Source organism: Ranitomeya imitator, chromosome 5 (assembly GCF_032444005.1).
Source record: "Ranitomeya imitator isolate aRanImi1 chromosome 5, aRanImi1.pri, whole genome shotgun sequence".
Taxonomy (NCBI): Eukaryota; Metazoa; Chordata; class Amphibia; order Anura; family Dendrobatidae; genus Ranitomeya; species Ranitomeya imitator.
In genome coordinates, this window is record NC_091286.1 from 37,970,516 (window position 1) to 37,997,210 (window position 26,695).

A 26,695-nucleotide genomic window follows, 5' to 3' on the forward strand; every position below is an offset into this window, starting at 1 on the left:
AGGTCCTCTCCCCACTTCCTCACTGCATATTCATTGCTAGGAACCATGACTAGAAGCGATGACTTTGCAGGGAGGAAGTGGGGAGAGCACTTTATCGGCGTGCACGCCAGAGGTCACTGGAGCGGAAGTCACAGGCGCCAGTGCAGAAGATCCCTGAATGCAGTGCCCATAGGAGGGAAAATGAGGTACAGATATGCTCAAAAATTTACATACCCTGGCGGAATTTTTGCTTTCTTGTCCTTTTTTCAGTGAATATGAATGATAACACCAAACCTTTTTTTCATGGTTAGTGGTTGGGTGAAGCCATTTATTGTCAAACTACTGTGTTTTCTCTTTTTAAATCATAATGACAACCCAAAACATCCAAATGACCCTGATCAAAAGTTGACACACCCTGGTGATTTTGGCCTGATAATATGCACAGAAGTTGACACACATGGGTTTGATGGTTACCTCACCTCTGACCTGTTTGCTTGTAACCAGTGTGTGTGCATAAAAGCTGAGTGAGTTTCTGGGATCCAGACAGACTCTTGCATAGGTCCAGATGGACTGTTGCATCTTTTATCCAGCCACTGACTTTTCTGGATTGTGAGTCATGGGGAAAACAAAAGAATTGTCAACTGATCTACAGGAAAAGGTAGTTGAACTGGATAAAAAAAATGGAACTTAAAGGCGTTTTCTCATGAACAGAGTTAATTTTAATCAATAGATCTTGGAATAAAATAAATTCCAAAATTGTATGTATTACAAAAAAAAAAAATGTTATTGTGCTGAGATAATCTTACAAATGTGCCCCTGCTGTGTACTGTGTAATGGCTGTGTCTTCCCATACAGGAGCATAGTCTGATCATACCACAACTCCTGGGCAGGGGGAGGAAGGAAAAGATCAGACACAGCCATTACACAGCAAGGGTGAACTTTTTTTTAACACATCCAATGTGAAACTTATTTTTATTCCAAAATCTGTTTATTAAAATGAACTTTGTTCATGGAACAACCCATTTAATATAAAGTCTTTCAAACTATTGTTGTTCTTGGGGGTTTATCCTTTTGTTTAAAAAAAAAGTTTTCTATTTTCAGATAAATTCCTATTTTTTAACTGAATAAAATGTTATAAAAATTTGTTAAACATTCATTGTTGTAATTTGCCTACATTTCCACAGTTCTACAATAAACCCAATGGTCCCAAGTCATTAAGACCGATGATTTTCACGCCAGGGCTTGATGAGGGGGCCGTGTTGGAGTCATGCTATTGATTCATTAAGAGGTGTATTTGGTGCATCTGACAAGTGGATTGCACCTCCCTGCACCTCGCAACAAATCTTATTCCAGTCATGGATTTGAATAAGCTTTCTGGCGTAAGTAACACCACAGCTCGTCATGAATTAGATGAGCTGAGGCATCAAACCCCTGTCCCATCCAAGCTCTGCCTATTTTCTTGGAGCTGGGTCAAATTAGCATAAAAATGTCAAATGTCACAAAATCTTTCAAAGAATTACCCCAGAATTCTGGCGTAATTGCTTTGATGAAGTTAGATGAATCGGTAAACACTCAATCTCTGTTATACGCCTGTATAAACTTGCTGGCAATCACGCTATGACTGACCTAAACGTTTCTTTGTCAGGTGATAGGATCATTTATGCTGGCAAAAAAAAATAATTATCAGCACATCATTCCGCGGAAGCAGGTGATCTTCTACCGAGAACATGATACTGTATGGGGACATCTCAAAACTCCTTTGAGACATGGATGTCTGAAAGAGTCATGGAGCAGAGCAGTCTATATAAAACACAGATTACACACATATTGACAAAGGAAACACAGACGGCACAAAGGCGAGGTATTTCACTGCAGCAGACACCGAGGTGGAAAGGTGTCAGTGCTGAAAAAGCAGAAGAGTCGATCAGCTTTTAAAAGGGAATCGATGAAATCTCCGTGATGCCAGAGTTAATGGTCTCACGTAGCCAACTTCGATGCTGTAAAGGGGCCAGAAACCTGGAAAAAAATTGTCTACAGATCCTTTAAGTCTACTCAAGGATTAGACAACAGGTGGCAACGTTCAATAGGTGGCACGTGAGAGATTTCCTTCTCCCTGAAGGAGAGCCAATGTGCCATCCATTTTCTCAAGGTGCATTGCCTGTCCTGTAACACTCCTCAAGAAAACCTATTATCCCTGAGACATTTCAGTGACTTTTCACATAGCCAACCAGTACACTGTTTTGTACCAACTAAAGGTAAGAAGTGTGAAACAGCTGTCTACAGATGGTGTCATTTCATTTTGGAGGAAACTGATTTGTTTAACGTGCTTAGTTGTGTTGAAATATTCAATAAAGGTTCGGGTATTGACTTATTGGCTAGCTCTGTGCACGCCTGCGTGACTGAAAGCCGGCGGCTCCTGGGATGAATAAAGTTCAGTTTCTCCTGGGTTGACACACTGCTATTAACTTGCAGATTTACCCTATATTTGTAGGTTAATAGCGATATTGGACCTGATGGGTTCCCTTTAAAGCAGATCTGTCACCAAATCTACCTATACAAGATATATACACTCTTAAATCCATGCAAGAATGGCTTTATAATCCTCAACAGGAAGAAGCATTTTGAGTCTAAATGTACTCACTTTCTGCCCACCCAGGCTAATTGACAGCTGCAGCTTGTACTGAGCAGTGTGAGTTTTCTGGAGGAGGGACACTGAGGAGGTTTCAATCAGGGTAGGTGGGCAGACACTGAGTTTAACCCCTTAGTGACTGGGCCACATTTTTTAAATCTGGCCAGTGTCACTTTATGTAGTAATAACTCTGGAATGCTTCAACAAATTCCAGTGATTTTGAGATGAATTTTTTTTTGTGGCACATTATAGTTTATGATAATGGTAAATTTAGGTCGATGTGTTTTGTGTTCATTTAAAAAAAAAATCAGAAATTTGACAAAAATGTAAAATAAAAAGGTAATTTTCAAACTTTGAATGATTATCCCTTTAACCCAGGTAGTCATACCACACAAAAACATGAATAAATAACATTTTCCTCATGTCTGCTTTAAATCAGCACCATTTGTAAAATATTGTTTTATTTTGTTAGCATTTTAGGAGATGTAGCAGCAATTTTTCATGGAAATTTACAAAAAATGTTTTTTTGAGGGCTCTATCCAGGTTTGAAGTGACTTCAGGGGTCCTATATATTGGAAAAACCCCAAGAGTGATGCCATTTTAAAAACAGCACCCCTTGACATACTGAAAACTGGTGTCAGTTAGTGTATAGCGCTTCAGGTGCTTTTCAGGCATTAATGCAAAGTGACATGATAGGAATGAAGTGTATTTTTACCACCTAATTATCACTAACTTTTGAACAGGCCGCTATAGCCGGCAGACTCTTAAGGCCGCTATTTGGCCGTGAACTGCCATAGCAAACATCAGGACCATACAATCATAATCTCAGGGTTCCAAAGGGGATAGAGAGAGCCCCCACACTCTTTTAACCATTTATATGATACTAGATGGTGGCCCGATTCCAACCCATCGGGTATTCTAGAATATGTATGTAGTATATAGCACAGCCCACGTACTATATTGCACAGTCACGTAGTATATAGCACAGCCCACGCAGTATATAACACAGCCCACGTAGTATATTGCACAGCCACATAGTATACACAGTCATGGCTAAAAGTATTGACACACCCTGCAATTCTGTCAGATAATATTCATTTTCTTCCTGAAAATGATTGCAAACACAATTTCTTTGGTATTATTATCTTCATTTAATTTGTCTTAAATGAAAAAACACAAAAGAGAATGAAGCAAAAAGCAAAACATTGATCATTTCACACACAACTCCAAAAATGGGCCAGATGAAAGTATTGGCACCCTCAGCCTAATACTTGGTTGCACAACCTTTAGCCAAAATAACTGCGACCAACCGCTTCCGGTAACCATCAATGAGTTTCTGACAATGCTCTGCTGGAATTTTAGACCATCCTTCTTTGGCAAACTGCTCCAGGTCCCTGATATTTGAAGGGTGCCTTCTCCAAACTGCCATTTTTAGATCTCTCCACAGGTGTTCTATGGGATTCAGGTCTGGACTCATTGCTGGCCACCTTAGAAGTCTCCAGTGCTTTCTCTCAAACCATTTTCTAGTGCTTTTTGAAGTGTGTTTTGGGTCATTGTCCTGCTGGAAGACCCATGACCTCTGAGGGAGACCCAGCTTTCTCACACTGGTCCCTACATTATGCTGCAAAATTTGTTGGTAGTCTTCAGACTTCATAATGCCATGCACACAGTCAAGCAGTCCAGTGCCACAGGCAGCAAAGCAACCCCAAAACATCAGGGAACCTCTGCCATGTTTGACTGTAGGGACCGTGTTATTTTCTTTGAATGCCTCTTTTTTTCTCCTGTAAACTCTATGTTGATGCCTTTGCCCAAAAAACTCTACTTTTGTCTCATCTGACCAGAGAACATTCTTCCAAAACGTTTTAGGCTTTTTCAGGTAAGTTTTGGCAAAATCCAGCCTGGCTTTTTTATGTCTCGGGGTAAGAAGTGGGGTCTTCCTGGGTCTCCTACCATACAGTCCCTTTTCATTCAGATGCCGACGGATAGTACAGGTTGACACTGTTCTACCCTCGGACTGCAGGGCAGCTTGAACTTGTTTGGATGTTAGTCGAGGTTCTTTATCCAACATCCGCACAATCTTGCGTTGAAATCTCTAGTCAATTTTTCTTTTCCGTCCACATCTAGGAAAGTTAGCTACAGTGCCATGGGCTTTAAACTTCTTGATGACACTGCGCACGGTAGACACAGGAACATTCAGGTCTTTGGAGATGGACTTGTAGCCTTGAGATTGCTCATGCTTCCTCACAATTTGGTTTCTCAAGTCCTCAGACAGTTCTTTGGTCTTCTTTCTTTTCTCCATGCTCAATGTGGTACACAAAGGACACAGGACAGAGGTTGAGTCAACTTTAACCCATGTCAACTGGCTGCAAGTGTGATTTAGTTATTGCCAACACCTGTTAGGTGCCACTGGTAAGTTACAGGTGCTGTTATTACACAAATTAGAGAAGCATCACATGATTTTTTGAACAGTGCCAAGCCAATACTTTTGTCCACCCCTTTTTTATGTTTGGTGTGGAATTATATCCAATTTGGCTTTAGGACAATTCTTTTTGTGTTTTTTCTTTTAAGACAAATTAAATGAAGATAATAATTCCAAATAATTTGCATTTTCAATCATTTTCAGGAAGAAAATGAGTATTATCTGACAGAATTGCAGGGGTGTCAATACTTGTGGCCATGACTGTAGCACAGCCCACGTAGTATATAGCACAGCGACGTACTATATAACACATCCCACGCAGTATATAACACAGCCCACATAGTATATAGCAATGTGGGCACCATATCACTGTTAAAAAAACAAAATAAAAAATATTTATATACTCACTTTCCAGCGGCCCCCAACTCCAGGCCTTTACCGATGCTCGTCGTGACCCTCCGTTCCCAGTAATGTCTTGCGGCAATAATACGTGATGATGTAGCGGTCTCGCGAGACTGCTACGTCATGTCCGGTCATTGCCGCAAGGCATTCTTGGGACCGGAGTGTCGCGAGGACCGGGAAAGGCTGGCGCGGACAACAGAAGGTGAGAATACATATATATATTTTTATTATTATTTTTAACATGTTTTTACTATTGATGCTGCATAGGCAGCATCAATAGTAAAAAGTTGGGCACACTTACACAGTTAATGACAGCGTTAACGGGACTGCATTACACCGCGTTATGCCATGGTGTAACGCAGTCCTAAAACGCTATGTGGGTACTGACTGGAGGGGAGTATGGAGGGGGCACTGACTGGACGGAAGTAGAGAGGGGCCAATTCGCGGCCGGACTGTGCCTGTCGCTGATTGGTCACGGCCAGCCGGCCGCGACCAATCAGCGACCCAGGATTCCCATTACAGACAGACGGAAGTACCCCTTAGACAATTATATATATAGATAGTCATTATTGATAGCAGCATCTAAGGGGTTAAACAGATATGGATGGGTGAAAACACTGATCATGGCTGATGCAGCAAGTTGTCAGCTATAGTGTACATCCAACAGCTGCTGGATTGTCACCTGTATGGGGATGCTATCTCTTATATCTCAGGTCAGTAAAAAGATGTATTGGTGGTCATTAAGGGGTTAAACTTTCAAACCAGATTTTTCAAGTCATTCTGGATTCCTGAGCTCGAGTATATGAGTCTCATTGGGTGTAAGAGATCAATTAATCGAGTATATGATGTCACAGCTGGTGATTGATTCTGCCCTCTCAGTGGTTTTCAGCTGGAACGGTCGCATCTTGGCACCGTCCTGGTTGAAAACTATTTAGCCCCCAGACATGGATTACAGTGTGGGACAGAACGACCTATGGGTATGGTATATTGTTGTTTTCTTATTTTACTTTTATTACAGGAGATCAAGGGCTTCAGTGGAATTAGGCATTGCAGTAAGTATGGTTTAATTGAGATTATTAACCCTGCTGTTCTGTTGGTCAAAAATGACCGACTTTGAACTTCAATATTCTTTAAAATATTCAAGATGCGGCTCTGAAACCCGTGGCCGACCGACCCATCCTCATTTAAGTCAATCAACCACAAGTTTCAGAACCGCATCTTGAACACCCCAAAAAATACCAAAGTTCAAAATAGGTCTCCCCAGACCGAACAGAACAGCAGGGTTAAAGGAGTCTGTGTCATTTTTTCAATTAATGGATTTTATTCTGGCTGCGTTTTTATTTAACATATAACTATAGGACTTGTAATGGATAGGTGTCTCCACCTCTCCATTACTAAGCCGTGGGCTTGATGTCACCTGACAATACAAAGGTGACATCAACCTCCCAAATATTAACCCCACTTGCCACCACCACAGGGCAAGTGGGAAGAGCCAGGCAAAGCGCCAGAATAGGCGCATCTAATAGATGCGCCTTTTCTGGGCAGCTGCGGGCTGCTGTTTTTGGGCTGTTGGGGCCTATATATATTTTTTTGTTTATGCATTTAAATGAATGGATAAATGCTTTGGTTTAAATAAATCAAACAAAAACGTGCCATAGCTAACAAAACGAAAAAAAAAAAACCCCAAAACACTGTGAATGAGATTTTAGTAATCTCATTTATTTTGCTGCTACTCTTTGTTGTGTTCCTCATGTAAAAATATGCTATGTGTGAACAAACCCTTACAAGTAGCTATGCTATACTTGGAAATGCCTCATTGGGTATGTGCAGATGATCAGTAAACGCTGTAGGTTGGACGCTGTTTACTTGTGCAGCGTCCAGAGGTTACACCGTAGTGGATGGAACCCGTGGAGACGGACATGCGGCGCCTCTCTCGAGACTGCAGTATGTCGAGTCTCCGAAAGAGAAATTTCACCAATAGAATGTATTGGACATGGTGAATCCGCACAGTTCAGTGAGCATGGAGGATTCACCTGTACTTAGTAGACGCCAGCGCTTTGGATGCAGCGAACATGTGCCACTTCCGGATCATGTGCACATACCCTGTACCCTGAGTGTTTAGGATAGCGAGACAGGTGTTTGGGATGTGTGGATATGATTTTACACAGATTTCACTACCTGAAAGCAAAGGGTGAATTCTGCTATAAACTTCCCCAGCATTGCATAATTTGTCAGGCTGCAGATGTCATATTCTCAGATTTTCTCTTAGAGTAATGTAAAATGCAGCGGATTTTCAGTTCAGTAGTGAAGCTACTATTTTTTTCCTATTAATCCGTTCTCCACAGTAAAAAGGTTGCCAACCCTTGCTGTATATCATCCACATTTGATAGGAGTGTGACCCCTCATTGTATGCGTAATACCAGTAATGTAAGTGGTTAAAGCCTTCATTGAAGAAGTGTATGCTCCAAAATTCAGAAAGAGATTTATAATATTTAATTAAAATTTACTGAAAACAATTGTGAAAAGGAACATTTCTAAATCGGTCATTCATGACTGTGACAGGTATAGCTCCATCACTCCCTGGTTCCGATATTCGCCTGTAAATTAATGGGAGTTATGGAAAATGCACAGCTCAGTTAGGCTACATTCACAGTCACATGTCCCTTTGTCATCTATTTGTAACGGGCCGAATAGAAAAAAGAAACGGACACGAAAAAAAAGGACGATACCAAGTTTAACGCACATTTTCCATTTTTTTGTGAAGCAAATCCAGGAAATGGATCCTTTTACAAAAACTTTTGATTTCTGCTTTGAATCCATTTTGAATGGATCCATTTTTGCTAGAGGAGCCTCTGAACGTATCTGGTGTTTTTGTCATGCATAGTGGTTAGAAACACATCTGTTAAACGGATAACATAATGAATGACCATCCGTTACGATCCATTTCCCATACAGTTTAATGTTAAAAAAAAAATTAAGTCTCTTTTCTGTGTGCTATAATTTTTTGGGGGGAATGGTATCAAACTGATGACATTTTAGAAAAATAAAACCCTTTCAAACAAATGGGTCCCGTAACTGAATGTTTCATTTTTCGCCTGTATTCCCCACAATGGAATCATAAAAAGTGTTATGTGAATGCAGCCTGCGCTAAAAGGGATTGCTCACTTGTTTTAATTATTCAATTTTCAATAGATGAAAGTACAATACTTGCATTTTTAGATTCTAGAATCGCAATTACCTACAAATGATTTTTCACTTCTTCACTTCCAGTTTTGTGCTTGACACAAGCACAGGGTCTGAAGTATTGCTCCAAGGGTCAGTTATCAGGAAATCAGTGGATATTTTCTAATCAAGTATGGTGTATTAGTGAGACAGACTTACAGTAATTGTTTATTAAATTTGACCACCTATGTAAATCTAGATATTAAATTTCCTTAGTATTTTGATTATCAATCAAATGTGTTCGGCTATTTGTTTTAATTGCCTGTGCACTTTTTGAAATCGGCTTCGAATTTATTACAATTTGTAATATTTTTTTTTTGTTCTCTCCCAGGTCCCAACCTTCTGTAACAGCATTTGTTTGTCAAAATGAACATTCTGAATCCTTTTCAATATGACGCTTATTATCAATGGCCTGATCAGACGTTGTGGTAATACTTTGGAACACAAGGTACTTTTTTTATGCAATTCTTCATTTGAAAGAAATCTAAACTTTATATACAAAATTAGTTGGCGAATGTTCTTTTTTAAAAGTAAAAAATAACCCTGCTGGCAGTCAGCAGCTCCATAATGTTGGTTTAATTTGGATTGCCTTGTTGTATGGAGCATATTCCTGGAATCATAGAAATATATTATTTCACCCCTGATGTATCTGGTTATTTACCAGTAATTAAGTGGATTGGACCCATTATTTTGGACGTTGAAATTTGGTCTCTTTGGACTTGCGCACATTAAACAGAAGTGTATTTTTTGTATAGCTGACATGGATGATGATGATGACTCCGGTCTTCTTGATATTATCGGGTAAGTGAATTATATTTAAATTCTTTCTTTGCATCAAGCCCGTTAAAAGCAGCGTAAACAATTGTTTCACTTTTTTTAAGCTCAGAATTGTTTTAAGGTTAATATAATGTATTTCAATTAAATAATAAGAATTTACAACTTTTATATCATCAAACACATGCATTGTTAAAAGGTATAACAAAAACATAGAAGCAAAAACAATGAGGCTAACGACAAAAAAAATTAATTATGCACCATGTTAGGCGTCGAGTTCCTGCCGATGCACAGGGGGAATCTCGAGCCATGTCCGCTGCGGTCTCCCATTCTTCTCCAGCCGCAGTGGAGCCTGCTCAGCAGAGACGTCGGTCCCAGCGCCTGGCCAGGACAGATACTGCACGTTTGGTTACTGCTGCCCTTCCAGGTTCATCCATTATAACTAGTGCTGTTCAGCGGCGAGCAGGCGCTCCTGGGACTAAGTCCTGCTTTTCCCCTCCTGAGCATGCCCATGGTAAGACCTCTCATTGGAGGTCGGGGGTCACATGCTCAGGTCCTGTAGCAGCTCCTATTGGTCCACTAGGAAGGTCCTGAACTGCTACAGCTATAAAAGGTTCACATGGCCGCACGGCCATGCGCTAGTATCATTTGTGTTTGGCAGTTGCCAGTGGATACTCTGCCACACTGTATATAAGTGGTGTGAGTCTGTTTAGCCTTGGGGCTGTACAGGCAGGCAGGCAGCTAGCGTCAGTGGAGGCAATTAGCCTTGGCTCAGCATCTGGTTCCTTCATGTGTGCGGTTAGCACAGAAGAGTTCCAGAGCAAGCACAACTTTTAGTAAGGGTTTTAGTCCCTGTGTACAGCGCGACTCTGTGAGGCAACAGAGCTCGCTTTCATTTCACACGGGGTGAAGTTTAACCCACGTGTGAGCTAAGTGTCCATCCGCCATTACTTGCAGCAGGTATCTCTGCACGGTGGACCCCAGGCTGCGAACGCACCTCGTATCTATCACCCTATTACTTGGTGCGTTCCGCTAGCCCTAACATACCGTTTTTATTGCACAACTCATAAAAAGGCAAAAAATATTTTTTACCTGTATAGATGCATGAACGATGTGATGTAAAATAAGAAAATAGCATCTGCTAATGACATATAATTATAGGGAATATTATTTAAAACTAATAGTATAATTGTAATTAGTGAAATAAATTTGGTATATTAGCCATAGTTGAGGTTATATTATAACCGTTATAGCGTTTTACCCGAAATAATCACAATTTAGGCTTTTAAGTCTGCAACTATGGAATTATGTGGTAGCTAAGTCCTGACTTCAAATTTGTTGTAATTGATAATTTTTATCATCCCTATATTTGGAAATTCTCTCTGTTCAGAACTACAGAAAGAAAAGTTCTGTGCATATAAAGTTGGCTCTCTGCATCATAGTTTATGGGAAAAACAAAATCCAGCTCACCATACCGACATTCCCAGGAGCTCGGAGCACGGAACCGCTGTGTCAGGGCGTGGACGAACAGGAAAGAGAAGGAGATCCAGCTCAACGAAATAGTGAAAAATCCATAATTTATTTCACTCAAAATACAGTGAAAGGACAAAACATCAGCATACAGAAAAAATTATAAAAACAAGGTCAACGCGTTTCCGGTGACTAAGCACCCTTAATCATGATCCCTATATTTGGAAATTCTCTCTGTTCAGAACTACAGAAAGAAAAGTTCTGTGCATATAAAGTTGGCTCTCTGCATCATAGTTTATGGGAGAGATTTTGCCACCAATGTACGTAGGTGAAATGTCTGATGGATGTGAGCATGGAACTCGGCACAAGCAATGGCAGATAGCTTACTCGCTATCCTCTCCTCTCTAGCCTGAGAGGAAAATGCACTGGACAAACCTTTAGGTAGTTTATTGACTGTACCTTGATAAGTGATAAGGTAGAGATAAGTGATAAGGTAGGGGGCAGCACAGTGGCACAGTGGTTAGCACTGCAGCCTTGCAGCGCTGGAGTCCTGGGTTCTAATCCCACCCATGGCAACATCTGCAAAGAGTTTGTATGTTTTCTCCGTGTTTGCGTGGGTTTCCTCCGGGTACTCTGGTTTCCTCCCACATTCCAAAGACATACTGCTAGGGAATTCAGATTGTGAGCCCCATTGGGGACAAACTGTGTACAAACTGTAAAGCGCTGCGGAATATGTTGGCGCTATATAAAAAATAAATAAATAAATAAAAATAAAAAGAGATGTCTAGAGAAGATCAAGGGACAGGGATGAGAGATAAAGAGTGGAGAATGGAGGATAGAGGTAACAGGAAAATCTTCTCTCCAGCTCTGATGCACGCTCCTGCCAAGCTGACACTGACCATGAACAAAAGGATGCGAGGAAACAAGATAAGGAAGAGTATTACAACTGCAAATACATAACTGACATTACAACTGCAAATACATAAAAACATATTATAACAATGGCCAGTAGATGGAACAAAGAAATGAGATACGAGAGTATCAGCCAATGAAAACCCCAAAGTCGTTATCTCACTAAATTAGAATATGGGTTTTCATTGGCTGTAAGCCATAATCATCAACATTAACAAAATTAAACACTTGAAATAGATCACTCTGTTTGTAATGACTCTATAGAATATATAAGTTTTCATTTTTGTATTGAAGAACTGAAATAAATTAACTTTTTGATGATATTCTAATTTTGTGAGAAGCACCTGTATCTTACTTCAATGATCCCTTCATTAAAACAGTGTGAAACATACCAATCTTAAATCACCACTTCAGCAGTTTTTTATTCAGCCCTGGAGTGGCGCTTTAAATCTAAGCCCCCTCCCACCTGTTCATGTACTCACCCTCCGACATCTCCATAGTTTTTTTTTGTGCCACTGCAGCCCCCCTGCGTCATCTTGTGAGTGCAGCTTCTGACTGGCCACAAATCAGAAACTACTTTACCCTCTGTCAATACAAGTCTATGAGGGCCAGAAGAAGGCCAGAACGAGGCTCTCATGGACATATATTGTAAAATAACCTCCGCACCGCCCCATGAAACACTGGAGCCATGAGCTCTGGAGACGGCTGACGGCAGCAGCAGGTGAGTATCAGATGGGGACAGGGGACTTACATTTAAAGCACCACTCCAGCGGTGCAATAAAAAAAAACGCAAACGCTGGAGGGGCGGCTTTAATTAATTGGGCTCTTGATTTTCCTTATTTTTGGCTTGTTTTTAATACTTGAAAGTAGACCTAAAATAGCTTCAAACACAACACTCAGTATTTTAGTGGAATTTTCTTATAATTTTCTTTTTTTTTTTCCTCAAGGGATCCACAAGCATTAAGTTACTTTCTGCATGGATCTGGTTGTAAATCAGTAAGTTGTTTTTAATTTGATTAACTGGCGGCACGGATGTTTGCATATATTTTTTGACTATACTATTTTATTACATACCTAGTTACTGCGCAGGGGGGATGAGGGCCTATTTAAATGTAAAGTACGCTCATATCCTTGTAATAGTAAGTACACACCATTAGGGATGAGCGATCGTGCTCGGATAAAGTGTTATCTGAGCATGCTCAGGTGCTAATTGAGTATTTCGGGCGTGTTCGAAAAACGTGTTCAAGTCCCTTGGCTGCATGTCTAGTAGCTGCTCAACAGCTGCAACACACGCAGGTATTGCCTAGCAAACGGACAATTCCTGCTTGTGTTGTGATTGTCTAACAAGCACAAGGACTCGAACATATTATTCGAGCATGCCGGAGACACTCGGTTAGCACCTGAGCATGGCAGAGAACACCGCAGTGGTCACACCACACATGAAATGGAGCAGTGGTCACACATGCTCACTACCTTCTCATTGACACAGGGGACTTTGGGACTTTTTATGTTAAAACCCCCAGCGTTCATACTTTTATCACTTATCTCGTGGATATATGTTGTTTATGAAATAACCCCTTTAATTTATTGATTCTGTTTTTGTGGTATTAAGTGTTAATTATATTACATTTTATATTTTTTGTGGCCCATTTTGTTTTTTGCTCAGATTATTTTTCAGGCAATTAAAATCCATATATTTTCTTGCAGGCTGCTGAAGATTTAACAAATACAGATTTTTCTGCATCTAATTCAAACTCCATTTTCGCTAATATTAGTGTAAGTACAAAGCTCAAATGAGTGCTATAGTTTTTACGTACCAAATCTGAGCAACCAAGGCATGCATCATCCCAAAGAGAAGATCCAGACTACTACTTATGTAATTGTCCATTATATTGTAAATGCTTTGCTATATACCCCACAACGTTCCCCAGTATAGATTCCTGCGGCAGAGAGTCATCACTGGACCCGGGGAGGAAAAATAATATTCAGTTTGGTTTTTTTTAACTACCTTATCTTATAACAGAACGTTTTCTGAAGGCAGAAAACCTTTTTTAACGCAAATCCTACATAACCAGAACAAAATAAATTCCACTGAACAGTAATAATCTCCATATTAGTCTAAGGGCAGATCAGCCATGTTTTCTGTAGGATGTGATAAATAATAGCGATAATAATAATAATATAAAAAAAAATATAGATTACCGTATATATAGTTTTAGAATTTTATCATTTTATATATACATTATATATATATATATATATATATATATATATATATATATATGTGTGTATATATATATATATATATATATATATATATATATATATATATATATGTATATATATATATATATACAGTACAGACCAAAAGTTTGGACACACCTTCTCATTCAAAGATTTTTCTGTATTTTCATGACTGAGAAAAGTGAACATTCACACTGAAGGCATCAAAACTATGAATTAACACATGTGGAATTATATACTTAACAAAAAAGTGTGAAACAACTGAAAATATGTCTTATATTCTAGGTTCTTCAAAGTAGCCACCTTTTGCTTTGATGACTGCTTTGCACACTCTTGGCATTCTCTTGATGAGCTTCAAGAGGTAGTCACCGGGAATGGTCTTCCAACAGTCTTGAAGGAGTTCCCAGAGATGTTTAGCACTTGTTGGCCCTTTTGCCTTCACTCTGCGGTCCAGCTCACCCCAAAGCATCTTGATTGGGTTCAGGTCTGGTGACTGTGGAGGCCAGGTCATCTGGCGTAGCACCCCATCACTCTCCTTCTTGGTCAAATAGCCCCTACACAGCCGGGAGGTGTGTTTGGGGTCATTGTCCTGTTGAAAAATAAATGATGATCCAACTAAATGCAAACCAGATCGAATAGCATGCCGCTGCAAGATGCTGTGGTAGCCATGCTGGTTCAGTATGCCTTCAGTTTTGAATAAATCCCCAACAGTGTCACCAGCAAAGCACCCCCACACCATCACACCTCCTCCTCCTTGCTTCATGGTGGGAACCAGGCATGTAGAGTCCATCCGTTCACCTTTTCTGCGTCACACAAAGACACGGTGGTTGGAACCAAAGATCTCAAATTTGGACTCGTCAGACCAAAGCACAGATTTCCACTGGTCTAATGTCCATTCCTTTTGTTCTTTGGCCCAAATAAGTCTCTTCTGCTTGTTGCCTGTCCTTAGCAGTGGTTTCCTAGCAGCTATTTTACCATGAAGGCCTGCTGCACAAAGTCTCCTCTTAACAGTTGTTGTAGAGATGTGTCTGCTGCTAGAACTCTGTGTGGAATTGACCTGGTCTCTAATCTGAGCTGCTGTTAACCTGCGATTTCTGAGGCTGGAGACTCGGATAAACTTATCCTCAGAAGCAGAGGTGACTCTTGGTCTTCCTTTCCTGGGGCAGTCCTCATGTGAGCCAGTTTCTTTGTAGCGCTTGATAGTTTTTGCAACTGCACTTGGGGACACTTTCAAAGTTTGCCCAATTTTTCGGACTGACTGACCTTAATTTCTAAAAGTAATGATGGCCACTTGTTTTTCTTTACTTAGAATTTGCATTATGGCAAGAAAAAAGCAGCTAACAGTCTATTCAGTAGGACTATCAGCTGCGTATCCACCAGACTTCTGCACAACACAACTGATGGTCCCAACCCCATTTATAAGGCAAGAAATCCCACTTATTAAACCTGACAGGGCACACCTGTGAAGTGAAAACCATTTCCGCTGACTACCTCTTGAAGCTCATCAAGAGAATGCCAAGAGTGTGCAAAGCAGTAATCAAAGCAAAAGGTGGCTACTTGGAAGAACCTAGAATATAAGACTTAATTTTAGTTGTTTCACACTTTTTTGTTAAGTATATAATTCCACATGTGTTAATTCATAGTTTTGATGCCTTCAGTGTGAATGTACAATTTTCTTAGTCATGAAAATACAGAAAAATCTTTAAATGAGAAGGTGTGTCCAAACTTTTGGTCTGCACTGTATATATATGTATATATACATATGTATATAAAAAATTAGTATAGTCTATTATATTTATTTGGCATTCATCCTATGGTTTATTTGTTTATTTTATAGCCTTGTAGCTATAGTTTATTTAGTTAATAATTTTTATTTTCCATTCAGCTGACCGATTCCAAGTCATCCATTAAAAGTGTGCAAAGTCTGACTGAAGAGGAATCTGCGGAGGGACTTCAGCTGTCGAACAATATTCAGTTCTTTGAAGATGAGCTTGAATCTTCCTCTATCCCAGACCTCAGTGAGGACATTTTACAGAAATCACTGCAGGAGGCCAATATTACAGAGCAGATATTGGCAGAAGAGGCTTATTTGGATGCCAGCATAGGCTCAAGCCAGCAGTTTTCCAATATTTCGCCTCATGTCCATTCGTCAGCATCCCTAACTCAGGCTACTAATGCCGCTAGTTACTCAGGTCAAACATTACATCCCTTAGGAGTGACGCACGTGCCTGTTGTCCCGCAGCAAGCGGGTGCATCATTTGCCAGCAATACAGTAGGTGTACAGCATAGTTTTATGCAACCTGTTGGAATTCTTCCCAACCAGCATATTCCTACCAGTAGTCACAGTGGTTCTGGACAGATCCATCTTATTGGCGCAATCAACAACCAGTCTCCAGTGATGACGATTAATAATCTCGATGGATCTCAAATTATTCTTAAAAGTGGTCAGCAGGCGCCTCCTAGTAGTACAAGCGGGGGAGTACTTGTGCAGAGTCATACTCCAAATGGCAGTACAATGTTTGCCAGTCCAAATGTAAGTCCTGCAGGACAGCAAGTCGCAGTCCCGTTCACTAGTGGGAATTTCCAAACATCTTTACCGGTCCACAACATAATTATTCATAGAGGTCCAGCGCCAAATTCTATAAAAGGTCCCGTAAATATTCAGCCAAAGCCTATGCAGGTTGGACAGCAAATGTCTTACAGCGTAAGTAATTTGGGGATACACCATCACAGACATTCAGGACCTCATTGTGGTCCTGGAAATTCAGCACAAAGCCCTGTAATGGGTCCTCAAATTCCGGTAACTCATCAACGTTCCCATAAAGCATTGAGCCAGCAGTCAGGTAGCAGCATCGTTATCCATTCTCCTTTAGGGGAAGCACACGCTCATCATAATCAATTCCTCATTCCTGCAGGTCTTTCCATAAACTCCAGTTCTCTTCAGCATATTCAGGCCATAAATACTCAATTTGTGCAGACACAGCCTCCACAACTTGGTCCTCACCAAGTCCCTACAGAGCATATAATGTTGAGCAGAAACACCGGTGGCATGGTCAGGCCAGGCCAACATTATCCCGGGCAAATGTTACACAGCCCAGGAACTGCTGTACAGCTCGTTTCCAGTCAGACCTTCTCAAGCTCTGGAGGACAAGTCATCTTGAACCAAGGTCCATCTCAGATGGTAGGCGGCCAGGTAGCACAAGGATCTCCTACACTTTTACATTTATCTCCCGGTCAAGGAAGTAAAGTCCAAGGATCGTCATCATCATCATCACCTGGTTGCTCAAGTATGACGACAAACCGTTTTACTGTTGTAAATCCAAGCACTGTTCTTCAAGGTATGGGACCATCATTTCAGAGTTCTGGATCTGGAGACAATTATGCCGAACAGCCAAATGACAGGCACCATCCTGTAGTGGACGAGACTCTTCTTCCAGGAGCTAATGCTAACTCCAACAGCATGTTCTGCTCCAACACAATCTCTAAGCAGTCGTTCTCCTGTAATCAGGTATGAAATTACTAGATAGCTTGAACTTACCCAATTCTTTACATAATGCTTGTCTCTCTAGCCAACCTAATTAATCAAACCATTTAACAGAATTCAGATTTCTGTAAACTAGAAGTAATACCTAATATGCTGGATTTTGTTGCCTGATTCTTTTTTTTAACTTACAGATTGGGAAAAGCAATTTTAAATTTTTTAGTTTTTTCTGATCATCAAAAAAGATAAACTTTTGTTTTTATTTATTTTCATTTATTGTTTTATAATTTTCCTGGGGGACGTGAGCCTGCAATCACTTGGTTGCTGGTAAAATACACTGCAATACTGGCATATTGCACTGTATTGTTCTGTTGGGCTTATGCCTTTTATTAGGCTTAAGTTTTATTTAACTTTTTTTTTTATTTTTTTTTATTTTTATGGAATGGGATATTGCGGTAATTTGTTTTTTCATTAATTTATGTATACACACGCACACATAATATAATTTACAGAACGTAAAAGGTGATGTGATTTAAATTTTTATGGATTTTTTTTCTTTCAAATTTTTCAACAAAAATGTTAAACAACTGAATATATTTAGAAATACACATATATAACAACTGAATATATTTGGAAATATATATATATATACATATATATATATATATATATATATATATATATATATATATATATATATATATATATATCACAAAAATAGGCAGCACTCCATATTCAAGAGATAATATGCAGGTGTTTATTGAGCCCACATCTCCATGCAACATTTCGGCTCCAACTGAGCCTTTCTCAAGGCTTGAGAAAGGCTCAGTTGGAGCCGAAACGTTGCATGGAGATGTGGGCTCAATAAACACTTGCATATTATCTCTTGAATATGGAGTGCTGCCTATTTTTGTGATCTATCTGGATTGGCATACAACCACTGGACGGGTTGTTTGGGCTGTGCACCCGAAGATAAGTATAGGATTTGTGCTGTTCCATTTTTTGTCTACTATATATATATATATATATATATATATATATATACACACAGCGCAGGACTATAATGCAGGCTGTAATGTAGGATGATCACAGCATAAGAAATGCAGTACATGTAAAAGTCACTTGACCTTTTTTTTATTTATATATATTTATATATATATATATATATATATATATATATATATATATATATATATATATGTGTGTGTGTGTAATATGGCAGATGTAACTTTAGTGCTTTTTGTTTGTATTTAGAAAAATATTTTGAATCATCAGTCTGCCGGTTCATTAATGAAAAACCAAGATGGGCAGTCAAATACACCAGGTATGATTTGGCGTTCTTGATGACTAAATATGTAAAATAAAATTTTTAGGATATAGTCGTTGGGCTTATTAGATATAGTCGTTGGGCTTAAAGAAAATATGTAATTAGAAAATGGCCTATTGTTTTAATCGGGTTATTGTACAGGAGGGTGAAGAGGTGAGCTGTGACATTTATTGTGAATGATGGATCCTGTGTTATCTACTGTAAATAGAGATGTTGATGTTATCAGTCATTGTTCAGTAGGAGGAGGAGGTGAGCTGTGACATTACCTATTGTGAATGGTGGATCCTGTATTATCTACTATATATAGAGGTGTCATCAGTCATTGTACAGGAGGAGGAGGTGAGCTGTGACATCACCTATTGTGAATGGTGGATCCCGTGTTATCTACTGTATATAGAGGTGTTATCAGTCATTGTACAGGAGGAGGTGAGCTGTGACATCACCTATTGTGAATGGTGGATCCTGTGTTATCTACTGTATATAGAGGTATTATCAGTCATTGTACATGAGGAGGTGAGCTGTGACATCTATTGTGAATGGTGGATCTTGTGTTATCTACTGTATATAGAGGTGTTATCAGTCATTGTACAGGAGGAGGAGGTGAGCTGTGACATCACCTATTGTGAATGGTGGATCCTGTGTTATCTACTGTATGTAGAGGTGTTATCAGTCATTGTACAGGAGTAGGAGGTGAGCTGTGACATCGCCTATTGTGAATGGTGGATCCTGTGTTATCTACTGTATATAGAGGTATTATCAGTCATTGTACAGGAGGAGGTGAGCCGTGACATCTATTGTGAATGGTGGATCTTGTGTTATCTACTGTATATAGAGGTGTTATCAGTCATTGTACAGGAGGAGGAGGTGAGCTGTGGCATCACCTATTGTGAATGGTGGTGTTGTGAATTCTGTGGCCAAGCTTCCTTTGGTGGATCAGAGTGGTACGGCGGCTTCTGAGTTTCCTTCCTCAGGTGATGAGGTTAAGTCGTTAGGTGCTGCTCTATTTAACTCCACCTGGTGCTTTGATCCTGGCCTCCAGTCAATGTTCTAGTATTGGTCTTGCTTCCTCCTGGATCGTTCCTGTGGCCTGTCTATCCTGCATAAGCTAAGTTTTGCTTGTGTTGTTTTTGTTTGCTATTTTTTCTGTCCAGCTTGCTATATTGGTTTTTCTTGCTTGCTGGAAGCTCTGAGACGCAGAGGGAGCACCTCCGTACCGTTAGTCGGTGCGGAGGGTCTTTTTGCCCTCTGCGTGGTTGTTTGTAGGTTTTTGTGTTGACCGCAAAGCTATCTTTCCTATCCTCGGTCTATTCAGTAAGTCGGGCCTCACTTTGCTAAATCTATTTCATCTCTGTGTTTGTATTTTCATCTTACTCACAGTCATTATATGTGGGGGGCTGCCTTTTCCTTTGGGGAATTTCTCTGAGGCAAGGTAGGCTTATTTTTCTATCTTCAGGGCTAGTTAGTTTCTCAGGCTGTGCCGAGTTGCATAGGGAGCGTTAGGCGCAATCCACGGCTACCTCTAGTGTGGTGTGTTAGGATTAGGGATTGCGGTCAGCAGAGTTCCCACGTCTCAGAGCTCGTCCTTTGTTTTTGGTAATGGTCAGGTCACTTTGTGTGCTCTGAACTTCAATATCCATTGTGGTTCTGAATTACCTGTTCATAACAGTACCGGAGGCCCAAAGTACTAATGCTTCTCAATAGAGGGAAAAGAGAAGTTCTGAGACCATTTTTTTTCTTTGCACTGTGTTCTGTCTTTCTTTTCCCCTTTACATCAGGGTGGTTCAGAACACAGGTGTGGACATGGACATTCAAGGTCTGTTCTCTTTGATGGATAATCTCGCTATAAATGTACAGAATATTCAAGATTTAGTGGTTCAGAATCCTATGTTAGAACCTAAAATTCCTATTCCTGAGTTATTTTCTGGACATAGAGCTAAGTTTTTGAATTTTAAAAATAATTGTAAACTATTTCTGGCTTTGAAACCCCGCTCCTCTGGTGACCCAGTTCAACAAGTTAAGATCATTATTTCTTTATTACGTGGTGACCCTCAAGACTGGGCATTTTCCCTTGCGCCAGGAGATCCTGCATTATGTAATATTGATGCGTTTTTTCTGGCGCTCGGATTGCTGTACGACGAACCAAATTCAGTGGATCAGGCAGAGAAAAATTTGCTGGCTCTGTGTCAGGGTCAGGATGAGATAGAGATTTATTGTCAGAAGTTTAGAAAGTGGTCCGTGCTCACTCAATGGAATGAATGTGCGCTGGCAGCTATTTTCAGAAAGGGTCTCTCTGAAGCCCTTAAGGATGTCATGGTGGGATTTCCTTTGCCTGCTGGTCTGAATGAGTCTATGTCTTTGGCCATTCAGATCTGTCGACGCTTGCGCGAGCGTAAATCTGTGCACCATTTGGCTGTATTATCTGAGCATGAACCTGAGCCTATGCAGTGCGATAGGACTTTGACCAGAGCTGAAAGGCAAGAACACAGACGTCAGAATGGGCTGTGTTTCTACTGTGGTGATTCCACTCATACTATCTCCGATTGTCCTAAGCGCACTAAGCGGTTCGCTAGGTCTGCCACCATTGGTACGGTACAGTCGAAATTTCTTTTGTCCGTTATTTTGATTTTGATCTGCTCTTTGTCTTCCTATTCTGTCATGGCATTTGTGGATTCAGGCGCTGCCCTGAATTTGATGGACTTGGAGTTTGCTAGGCGCTGTGGGTTTATCTTAGAGCCCTTGCAGTGTCCTATTCCATTGAGAGGAATTGATGCTACGCCTTTGGCCAAGAATAAGCCTCAGTATTGGACCCAGCTGACCATGTGCATGGCTCCTGCGCACCAGGAGGATATTTGCTTTCTGGTGTTGCATAATTTGCATGATGTGGTCGTGTTGGGGTTGCCATGGCTACAAGTCCATAACCCAGTATTAGATTGGAAATCAATGTCTGTGTCCAGCTGGGGTTGTCAGGGGGTACATGGTGATGTTCCATTTCTGTCTATCTCATCATCCACCCCTTCTGAGGTCCCAGAGTTCTTGTCTGATTACCGGGATGTATTCGATGAGCCCAAGTCCAATGCCCTACCTCCGCATAGGGATTGTGATTGTGCTATCGATTTGATTCCTGGTAGTAAGTTTCCTAAGGGTCGACTGTTTAATTTATCTGTACCTGAGCACGCCGCTATGCGGAGTTACGTGAAGGAGTCTTTGGAGAAGGGTCATATTCGCCCGTCATCGTCGCCATTGGGAGCGGGTTTTTTTTTTGTGGCCAAGAAGGATGGTTCGCTGAGACCTTGTATTGATTACCGCCTTCTAAATAAAATTACGGTCAAATTTCAGTACCCCTTGCCGCTGCTGTCTGATTTGTTTGCTCGGATTAAGGGGGCTAGTTGGTTCACCAAGATAGATCTTCGTGGTGCGTATAATCTTGTGCGTATTAAACGGGGCGATGAATGGAAAACAGCATTTAATACGCCCGAAGGCCATTTTGAGTACCTGGTTATGCCATTCGGACTTTCTAATGCTCCATCAGTGTTTCAGTCCTTTATGCATGACATCCTCCGAGAGTACCTGGATAAATTCCTGATTGTATACTTGGATGATATTTTGGTCTTCTCGGATGATTGGGAGTCTCATGTGAAGCATGTCAGAATGGTGTTCCAGGTCCTGCGTGTTAATTCTTTGTTTGTGAAGGTGTCAAAGTGTCTCTTTGGTGTTCAGAAGATTTCATTTTTGGGGTTCATTTTTTCTCCTTCTACTATCGAGATGGACCCTGTTAAAGTTCAGGCCATTTATTATTGGACTTAGCCAACATCTCTGAAGAGTCTGCAGAAGTTCCTGGGCTTTGCTAATTTTTATCGTCGCTTCATCGCTAATTTTTCTAGCATTGCTAAACCGTTGACTGATTAAACCAAGAAGGGTGCTGATGTGGTCAATTGGTCTTCTGCTGCTGTGGAAGCTTTTAAGGAGTTGAAGCGTCGTTTTTCTTCTGCCCCTGTGTTGTGCCAACCAGATGTTTCGCTTCCGTTCCAGGTCGAGGTTGATGCTTCCGAAATTGGAGCAGGGGCTGTTTTGTCGCAGAGAAGTTCTGATTGCTCGGTGATGAAACCATGCGCCTTCTTTTCCAGGAAATTTTCGCCTGCTGAGCGAAATTATGATGTTGGCAATCGAGAGTTGCTAGCCATGAAGTGGGCATTCGAGGAGTGGCGTCATTGGCTTGAAGGAGCTAAGCATCGCGTGGTGGTCTTGACTGATCACAAAAACTTGACTTATCTCGAGTCTGCCAAACGGTTGAATCCTAGACAGGCTCGTTGGTCGCTGTTTTTCTCCCGTTTTGACTTTGTGGTTTCGTACCTTCCGGGCACTGAAAATGTGATGGCGGATGCCCTGTCTAGGAGTTTTGTGCCCGATTCTCCGGGTTTGCCTGAGCCGGCGGGTATTCTCAAAGAGGGGGTAATTTTGTCTGCCATCTCCCCTGATTTGCGGCGGGTGCTGCAAAAATTTCAGGCTAATAGACCTGACCGTTGCCCAGCGGAGAAACTGTTTGTCCCTGATAGGTGGACGAATAAAGTTATCTCTGAGGTTCATTGTTCGGTGTTGGCTGGTCATCCTGGAATCTTTGGTACCAGAGATTTGGTGGCTAGATCCTTTTGGTGGCTGTCTCTGTCGCGGGATGTGCGTTCTTTTGTGCAGTCCTGTGGGATTTGTGCTCGGGCTAAGCCCTGCTGTTCTCGTGCCAGTGGGTTGCTTTTGCCCTTGCCGGTCCCGAAGAGGCCTTGGACACATATCTCTATGGATTTTATTTCGGATCTCCCCGTCTCTCAAAGAATGTCGGTCATTTGGGTGGTTTGTGATCGCTTCTCTAAGATGGTCCATTTGGTGCCCTTGTCTAAATTGCCTTCTTCCTCTGATTTGGTGCCGTTGTTTTTCCAGCATGTGGTTCGTTTACGTGGCATTCCAGAGAACATCGTTTCTGACAGAGGTTCCCAGTTTGTTTTGAGGTTTTGGCGAGCCTTTTGTGCTAGGATGGGCATTGATTTGTCTTTTTCCTCGGCTTTCCATCCTCAGACAAATGGCCAGACTGAACGAACCAATCAGACCTTGGAAACATATCTGAGATGTTTTGTTTCTGCTGATCAGGATGATTGGGTGTCCTTTTTGCCTTTGGCTGAGTTCGCCCTTAATAATCGGGCCAGCTCGGCTACTTTGGTTTCGCCGTTTTTTTGCAATTCTGGGTTCCACCCTCGTTTCTCTTCAGGGCAGGTTGAGTCTTCGGACTGTCCTGGTGTGGATACTGTGGTGGATAGGTTACAGCAGATTTGGACTCATGTAGTGAACAATCTGACTTTGTCCCAGGAGAAGGCTCAACGTTTCGCTAACCGCAGGCGCTGTGTGGGTCCCTGACTTCGTGTTGGGGATTTGGTTTGGTTGTCATCTCGTTATATTCCTATGAAGGTTTCCTCTCCTAAATTTAAGCCTCGTTTCATTGGTCCATATAGGATTTCTGAGGTTCTTAATCCTGTGTCTTTTCGTTTGACTCTTCCAGCTTCTTTTTCCATCCATAACGTGTTCCATAGGTCATTGTTGCGGAGATACGTGGCACCTGTGGTTCCATCTATTGATCCTCCTGCTCCGGTTTTGGTTGAAGGGGAATTGGAGTATATAGTGGAGAAGATTTTGGATGCTCGTGTTTCGAGACGGAAACTCCAGTATCTGGTTAAGTGGAAAGGTTATGGTCAGGAAGATAATTCCTGGGTCTTTGCCTCTGATGTCCATGCTGCCGATCTGGTTCGTGCCTTTCATGTGGCTCATCCTGGTCGGCCTGGGGGCTCTGGTGAGGGTTCGGTGACCCCTCCTCAAGGGGGGGGGGTACTGTTGTGAATTCTGTGGCCAAGCTTCCTTTGGTGGATGAGAGTGGTACTGCGGCTTCTGAGTTTCCTTCCTCAGGTGATGAGGTTAAGTCGTTAGGTGCTGCTCTATTTAACTCCACCTGGTGCTTTGATCCTGGCCTCCAGTCAATGTTCTAGTATTGGTCTTGCTTCCTCCTGGATCGTTCCTGTGGCCTGTCTATCCTGCATAAGCTAAGTTTTGCTTGTGTTGTTTTTGTTTGCTATTTTTTCTGTCCAGCTTGCTATATTGGTTTTTCTTGCTTGCTGGAAGCTCTGAGACGCAGAGGGAGCACCTCCGTACCGTTAGTCGGTGCGGAGGGTCTTTTTGCCCTCTGCGTGGTTGTTTGTAGGTTTTTGTGTTGACCGCAAAGCTATCTTTCCTATCCTCGGTCTATTCAGTAAGTCGGGCCTCACTTTGCTAAATCTATTTCATCTCTGTGTTTGTATTTTCATCTTACTCACAGTCATTATATGTGGGGGGCTGCCTTTTCCTTTGGGGAATTTCTCTGAGGCAAGGTAGGCTTATTTTTCTATCTTCAGGGCTAGTTAGTTTCTCAGGCTGTGCCGAGTTGCATAGGGAGCGTTAGGCGCAATCCACGGCTACCTCTAGTGTGGTGTGTTAGGATTAGGGATTGCGGTCAGCAGAGTTCCCACGTCTCAGAGCTCGTCCTTTGTTTTTGGTAATAGTCAGGTCACTTTGTGTGCTCTGAACTTCAATGTCCATTGTGGTTCTGAATTACCTGTTCATAACTTGGTGGATCCTGTGTTATCTACTGTATATAGAGGTGTTATCAGTCATTGTACAGGAGGAGGAGGTCAGCTGTGACATCACCTGTTGTGAATGGTGGATCCTGTGTTATCTACTGTATATAGAGGTGTTATCAGTCATTGTACATGAGGAGGAGGTGAGCTGTGACATCAGCTATTGTGAATGGTGGATCCTGTGTTATCTACTGTATATAGAGGTGTTTTCAGTCATTGTACAGGAGGAGGAGGTGAGCTGTGACATCACCTATTGTGAGTGGTGGATCCTGTGTTATCTCCTATATACAGAGATACATAGGTTAGCTTTCAGTGTAATCCTATCTGTGATGATAATGAGGCTGTTGAAAAGTATTCTGTGCAGAAAAGATAGTATTAGGCCCAGTGGCCATTTCAAGATTTCAATTTTTTTTTTAATATAGTAAAATGAAATAAACCATCTCAAGCAAAAACTTACATAAAATCTGATTTAAGCAATAGGTATTTTTTTGATGACACATTATGTTGACATTCTAAAAACGAAGACTCTTCATTCCCGCAGCGTAGCCCTCCTAAACATGACAGTTTCCTAATTTGCCAGAAACTAAACTAAAGCTCATTGAGCCGATTCTTCTGATCCATCCATAGACATTAGTAATTGTCCCGGCAGAGCATTTATAGTATATAGTCATAGTATTTACAATGGGGGCAGGGGAGAAAACCACTGTCAGAAAGCCCTGACGGCTGATCTCAAGAGAGCGCAAAAGGATCGAGCCTTGAAAATGAAAATTACCCAACGCTTTTCTCTCCTGCATTACCCCTCACATTAGATCAGGGCCTGCGGGTCATTTACGGTCCGCAATGGCCAGCTCTCCGGCTCCGGGCAGATTTCTGGGGACCACAGTGCTTGGGCCGGCAGCTTTGTTTTGATGGCCACCGGCCTTTTAATTTTTACTTGCTTTGTGAGCACCCGCAATGTCACGACTCAGCTGTCTGGTGACCTGGGATCATGGGCTACTTCCCTGTCCCTGACACTAGGGGCGCCCTAGCTCACCCTATTCCCCGGGATACTTCTCATAGTGAAGATGCGGGGCTGCCACCCTTTCCTTGTCTCCAGAATTAGCCCTCCATCTAATCTCTTCCCCCACCCAGGCCAGGGAAGAGGTGCGCTGTTGTACACCGCAGTACACCAACCTGACAAACAAGGGAA

At 41.4% G+C, this 26,695-nt stretch overlaps 1 protein-coding gene across 2 annotated transcripts in view; it reads left to right on the forward strand.

Annotated features, from left to right (window-relative positions):
• The window catches only part of BICRAL (BICRA like chromatin remodeling complex associated protein), a 50,090-nt gene that overhangs the window by 14,902 nt on the left and 8,493 nt on the right, over window positions 1-26,695 (forward strand). For both annotated transcript variants that reach the window (XM_069768582.1, XM_069768581.1), the window contains exons 2-7: window positions 8,983-9,099; window positions 9,407-9,452; window positions 12,755-12,803; window positions 13,515-13,583; window positions 15,937-17,559; window positions 18,787-18,856. In XM_069768582.1, the coding sequence (XP_069624683.1) occupies window positions 9,412-9,452; window positions 12,755-12,803; window positions 13,515-13,583; window positions 15,937-17,559; window positions 18,787-18,856 (1,852 nt within the window). In that variant the 5' untranslated portion in view covers window positions 8,983-9,099; window positions 9,407-9,411. The remainder of the gene's footprint in view (window positions 1-8,982; window positions 9,100-9,406; window positions 9,453-12,754; window positions 12,804-13,514; window positions 13,584-15,936; window positions 17,560-18,786; window positions 18,857-26,695) is intronic.